Below are 6,815 nucleotides of genomic sequence, written 5' to 3'. Positions count from 1 at the left end.
TACGCACTGTCGCCGTGCATCTACACCTAAGGCAAGCAGAAGGGAACGATAATGTGATGCATCCGACGTTCGAAGGCACAGCTATTCTGCGCGACCATGCAAACACCATGTGTATAAATGCAAACGCCTAATACAGTGGCGCGGCCGACGATGTAGAAAATATTCCAAAAATCCATCTACCGGTTCACAGGTGCGCGCGAAGCATAGCAGTTCAATGCAAACTCGTCATGCAGCCGGAGAGATTCCCAAATGCAGAGCCCCCATTTCACGCCTGGCTGCGTTCCGACGGAAAGAAACGGCTTACTGACTGCATTCCATCCCGTCATTGTCTCTCCATCACTGCTATATCCCCTGACGCGCGGAGCAAAAGCCGCCAAGGCGTGGTTAGTGCCCTGACCACTAAAGTGACACGATTGGCAAAGGCACAGATGAAGATGCGCGTCGAATCTTCGCAGCTCAGATAACGCAACTGCGTTGCTGCTGGCCAAGGAGTGCCTTTACCCCACCTCGGGTAACGTTCCTCCATGCGGCTGCAACGAACGCGAGAAATGCGCCCATATGCTGCAATAAAGCAATCCACCTGTAACCTGCACAAAACCCTCTCGCAGATGCGGATGTCACGACAGAATCCCGTTGATGCAATGCATCCCGCAGCGCTACATAACTCGCTAAACAAAAACGCGCCTGCACGCAACCACTCCGCCGCTAAACCCACGCATTCACTTCACGTACACTCTTCGCCGAAACACAACAAAACTCACTGCACATTTCACGCAACGCAACGCAGATACCTACCGACGCATCAAGCTGCACACACTCAGTATGATGCCCGTGCAGGTCACACAAACCCAGCGACAATCAAGCATCCAGCAAAAGGGCTTCACTCAAACGGAGTGGATCATGCGTCACCGTGGCGGTATCATCCGGCGACATCGACATGCTTGCTGCACGCCGTTGCCTCGTGATTCAACGGAAATAAAAATAGAGACTACTGACGAGATACAGGTGATCGCTGCATTCAGTCGCCCTCCCTGTGCCTCGCACTCAAGTCGCTGAAGGCACGAAAACTCAGCCACTGTTCTTCTGCACACAACGTACGCAACATAATCTGCATCATACTGTAGGGCTGCAGTCCCAGACACTTGACACAGCTAGTCAAGAGTGTTTCGCGTGCGCCGGAGCGATGCCATTAGATAGAGCGTATTTCACGGCCATCGCCGCCCAACTAGTCACGTCCATACGCACAGTCACTGTGCACCTACACCTCAGGCAAGCGGAAGGACACGAGGATGCGATGCATCCACCGTTTGTGGGCACAGTTATTCTGCGCGGCCAAACCGACACAATCTGTCGAAACGCGAAAACCAAACACATTGGCGCTGCTAAAGGTGTAGAAGATATTCCACAAATCCATCTACTACTTCACAGGTGCCTGGTAACCATAGCAGTTCAATGCAAACTCGTCATGCAGCTGGGGGGATTATTAAATGCAGAGCCCCCATTTCACGCCTGCCTGCGTTCCAACGGGAACGAACGACCTACCGTCTGCATTGCATTGCGTCATTGCCACTCAATCGCTTCTTTTTGCCCCTGCGCAACGGAGCAAAAACAATCAAGGCGTGGTTAGTGCCCTCCGCCACTGAAGTGGCACGATTGGCAAAGGCAAAGAGGAAGATACGAGTCAAATGTTCGGATGCCAAGAGAAGCAATTTCGTCGTTGCTGGCCAAGGAAGCTCTTCACGCCGGCTCGAGTAGCACGCGTCCATGAGCCTGCACCAAACGCGATGTCATCCAGAAATATCGCCCTTTGGTGCATACCTGACATGAGCGTCCGCTGGGCCGCCGGAGCCCGCTCCTGCAAAGACAGCGTTCAGAGCAAGGCCCCTGCCGCGGTACGTCAAACTTCATCATTGCAATGCAGATTGTACAGAATACGAACCACTACCCATTTTCTGTACGCAACCCGTACCAGATAATCCACTACAAAATTCGCATCTACTCGTGCTTGCACAGCAACGCAATTGATTTCCACCATAAGCACTCGGTGCAACGAATATCGCAACCATCGACCCGACCCTAAACCGGCTGGAGAAGATACCTTCTGTCCACGAACGTGTTGCGCAACTAAGCTAAAACCTTTACGTTCGGCATTTTTGCCCTGCTGATTGCTGGATGAAAGTGTCAACGCACTAGCTGGCAATACAAATGTGACTCGTGAACAGTTTGCTAAACAAGGTGCGGAGACACCGAACAGGAAACCAGTCAATGAGTGGATGCATGGCATTCACAGAGGAATGACGCTCGCACAACCCAAAAGCATGCATCCAGAAGAAGTCGCAGCGGGAACAGTTGATGCTGTTTCTCCCAAATAAGGGAAAATGCTACAAAACACCGCAAATTCCCAAGGCCATGGCAGTGCAAACTTTACCTACGCCGCAGGTGCAGTGCACAACAAAGGCCCTTCACAAAGCGCACTCCCACTGCCTTCCACTGCCACTATTTATCTTCTCTCCAATTTGCAGGAATGGCAACGCAGAACGTCGCCTGTCACCGCGCACGGACAGCCACCACGACATATTTGCCGCAATGCACCGCGAGTCGCATTGCTCCACATATCGCTTCAACATTGCAGTGCCCCCCAGTTACAGGTCAAGAAGCTGGACAGCATCCACCACTTTTTGTGACGTTCGCTGATGTGGCTATTTTGCGTTCCTAAAACAACGCACGTGCTTGAGCTGCAAACATATGCCGGCAATTTCGCAAACAAGGCTGCACGCGCATTGAAGAGTCTTGTGATTGCCGTGAAAAGCCCTATTGAAACATTTGGAACTGCCACGAGGAGCTGTTGAAGGCATACCTGTATGGTGGCCAAAAGGAAACGTAGTACCTACCCGTTTTACGCTAAATATCATCGATCCAGAACTCACAGAATCTGAAGCACCGTTTTGGCTACCCCCAGCTCATGCAAGAGGCAACACATAAAATCACAAACCTAGAGCCATCTAGAGGCCACTATCCATGCATGGTATACGCCTTAGGATGATACAAAAGCCGAGAAGCGCTAAAGATTACTACGAACGCTCGTCCGCAGTAAAGTAAAGCTTCCATTCATGCGTGAGTCGCCATCCTCCTTTGTATCTCTGTTCTGCGGTGACACCGACACACTATCTGAGGGAGTAAGCAAATATTGGTACATCGCAATTCCATGAAGGGCCGTAAAACCGATAATGTGCACCGCCGGTGCACAAGACTGTACAATTGACCGAGTTTCAACTGCTTGCGAGAAATATTCACGCTACTACGTTACGCGCATAGACAGTGCAGGGGCTCAGCAATAGATCACAAAGCAAAGGGAACTCGAACACTACTTATGCTCGACAAAAACCGCAAAAGACAGCTTCTTTCATCAGTTTTCAGCCCTCTACAGATGTCCGTTACTCATACCCACGTACGGGCACAAGGCCGGGTCCAGATTAATGGAACGCGCGTCATATTTCTGCGCATCACCACAGAATAGGGGCCATTTGCCTTTGTAATTGTGTCCTGCGACAAAATCGACGTACTTCCTGGCCCTGGGAGGATCNATAGGGGCCATTTGCCTTTGTAATTGTGTCCTGCGACAAAATCGACGTACTTCCTGGCCCTGGGAGGATCATGCGTGGCAAAGTGAACAAAGCGATGGAACTGCAGCATTGCGGCTTGCATCTAATTTTAAAGTAGAACTGTGTGGTATATCCGTAAAGCAATCGTTCGATGGTGCATTTCAACGCTCATGCGAATCTCCCATGTCACTCGTGGGACAAGGCGTACCATGGGCATTTAAGGCAAGCACGATGCGGCAGTACACCAGACGCAATATTTTTCTAGGGTACGAAACGAAGCACTGCCCCTGCATAATTTCATGGCGCGTGCTAGCCACTCCACGCTGCACGTTTACACTCATTCAGAGGCTACCGACATTCAGGATGCATGCATCTGCTCCACTGGGGATTAATGCAGAAGCACTGAACAGCACGACACGGCACGCAGTGCCAAAGATGCCGCTGCAAGGCACGGGTGCCAGCGCAGATCCGTCATAGAGCTGGAGTAACGCACAAATGGAATGCAGCTGTCCTCTCCGTGGCAATGGCGTCTGAAAGAAGCAACCCACGGTCTAAAGATGCCAACGCCATTCCTGGAACCTTGTAGGCGATCGCAGATGCATCATGCGGGTACTAATTTGTTATGTGAATGAAAGAAACTTCAGATCGATGACTCACCTTTCCCATACATACACCTGAGCTGCAACCCAAAAAACTATCCATCAATTAACCCCTCATGAGTAAATGTCTCATTAGTCTGCCCCTAACATGGAGAGCGCTGTGGCACAGAAAACGTTTATAGAACCATGGTAGCTGATGCACTTTCCTTGTGTAGACTGCAGGGCACGGGTGCATATTGCTTCACAGGACGTCGAATTGGAATACGTTTACAATCATTTACCAGTCGTTAGAAGAAAACTCCACCTATAGCGGCAGGTGCACGGTTGTGGACGAGATGATGTGATGATTCAAACGCTGCTAGAAAGCTTCAGTTACAAGTAAAAACTGGCAGCCACAGTTTATGCTGCATTAGCCGATGTAGCTACGGTGTCCGAGTATAAGAATGCAGTTGCCCTACCCACATGGACCTGTTTTCACTGCTTGCACAGAGGAATGCATTAGCAGCGAAGACTTCCGCAGGATCCGCAGTGTTAGCCCTTGAAGAAAGCATCGCCTCCTCTCAAAAGCGGGTTGCGAGTGCCGGTATAGGTCCACAGATATCAAAGGTGTAGCAATGTTGTTTAAGCACATCCCATTTTCATCGCAAACACAAGCCTAAGAACACGCAACCTGAACCACACAAACTCTCCCCCCCATATATCACGTGCGAAACCCAACCCCACGCAGCAACCGTACAAGCTTTACGAACCACAATCACTCACTGCAGAGCCTTCTGAACCACCGTAGGTCTGGAGGNCAATGACCCTGTGGACTTGCCCCCTTCTGCAGAAAATGGGCATTCACAGAGCCATCCGACGAAGAACGCTACGGCGTTTATGGCATACTGTTCAACGTATCATGGTACACTTCGAACCAGGTTCCAGCCTATGATGACGGGTTTAACGTCCTTGCACTCACAGTCTATGTGCCACTCGCCGAAGTTGCTGGTCTGCATGATGGACGCCTCTCCCCCGTGCCAAACCAGAAAGCAATCCTCTTTGACGCCAAGTATGCTAGTAATTAGAGACGAGAGCTGCTGCAGCCTAATCTGAACCGCAGGATGTGCCTACTTATTCATAACCTGGAAAGCTAACAAAACGTGCGGCATTGACCACTAAAGTCAGAAAAGGCCTCCAAGTGTGTAAAACCAACATTTGCATCGATGTAGGCAAACTGGAGCGTTGATTCACTAGCAGCAGTTCACCCAAGATACTCCAACGCAGCAAGCTATACTACAGCACAGATGGCTGAACGCATGTCGCCGAGAATGCATAAGAACAACCGACGATATATGCACCCAGATACTTGGCAGTGCAGCAAGCNACGCTCCACACATTACTGCAAAGCCCCCTACACAGCAACGCAGGCCAGAACAAACTAACCGTGCACCTAGACATGAATCCGAACGCCGTTTCCTGGGCCCAGACTCAGCTTTGTTCCTCCTTAACAAAATCGTACTCGCTGGAGGTGGAAAACGCATTTCCATTTGCCCCTCAAGAAGGATGATGACTCACAACACAGACACCCAAGTGACACCTAGGTGCATCTCTGTGCAAAAACGACGAGCTAGTACCGTCACGCATGAGACTCAAAGCCTCTCCGGGTTCACGACACCTACAGAAAAGATATTTGATTCTCGCTAAACAGCGGAAACGACGTTGCAGGGTCGAAAAGACATGAAGACCACTTCAACTCAAACTTTCCACGTTTGCCGCGGACTGCACAGGCGGGACTCGCTCGCCCGCAGCGTTCCCACAGTACCTCGCATACCTGCACTGGTCATTCCGCAGGTACTACTACCACCGTATATTCACCGCCATGCAACACGACTCCAAATGCTTCACTTGTTTGCTCAAAAATGCTTTAAACGGAAGCAGGTGAGCATGGAGCTAATTTGGGTCTCCTTGTTGTTCTACCGTTCTCTGATGCGGTCGCGTTGCGTGCCCACACCAGCAGAACGAAATCCCTTTCTATTATTCTGAAACGCAAATCAGAAAGCGTCAAAAGTGATGGAAGAGGCAATGTTACCCAACGCAAAACAACAGCGGGGCGGCCGTGAGTCTGCGCAGCAGTCACCATCGCTTGCAGCATGCAAACTGAACCACCGGTTTTCGCCCACTCAGAAGAAGTGTGAGTGGGGTGCTCAAGCGTTTGGCGTTACCGCACCATCCTGCACGGCACACCACAAGGCGAAACAAATGTATAGGAGCCATCAAAAATACTTTCACAATCATAGTTGGCGGCACACCAAACAGTTCGACGCTCCGCACATTGCTAAAAATGCCCCACAACGCCACTTCTGGTCATAGCAAAATCATCCACCTAGGCCTGGGCCTAAGCGTATTTTCGTGGGAGCGCACGCAGCGTTGTGTCGCCCCAGCGCTAACACACTCGCTGGACGTGGAAAATGCATTCTTCCTTGCTTTTTAGGTTGATTCTGACTGTCAAAAGAGGCACCCAAGTGACTCCAAGGTGCAGCTCTGTGCAAAAACAACCAGCTCGTGTCCTCATGTGTGCGGCAAATATTCGATCCAATTGGCACTCGCGACACTAGCAGCTCTCATAGTTGCTGTT

The 6,815-nt window shown here is 50.7% G+C and overlaps 1 protein-coding gene across 1 annotated transcript; it reads right to left on the bottom strand.

Moving 5' to 3' along the window:
• Positions 1 to 176: 176 nt before the first annotated feature.
• EMH_0054490 (uncharacterized protein) lies at positions 177 to 1,766 on the bottom strand (the record flags this gene model as incomplete). Its single annotated transcript, XM_013497125.1, has 4 exons — positions 177 to 351; positions 507 to 587; positions 997 to 1,083; positions 1,543 to 1,766. The coding sequence occupies 4 exons, from the start codon at positions 1,764 to 1,766 to the stop codon at positions 177 to 179; spliced, it is 567 nt and encodes a 188-aa protein (XP_013352579.1).
• Between the last annotated feature and the right edge of the window lie 5,049 nt (positions 1,767 to 6,815).

This window comes from Eimeria mitis, genomic scaffold, assembly GCF_000499745.2.
Source record: "Eimeria mitis Houghton genomic scaffold, Emh_scaff2483, whole genome shotgun sequence".
Taxonomy (NCBI): Eukaryota; Apicomplexa; class Conoidasida; order Eucoccidiorida; family Eimeriidae; genus Eimeria; species Eimeria mitis.
This window is presented reverse-complemented; position numbering and strand designations above follow the sequence as displayed.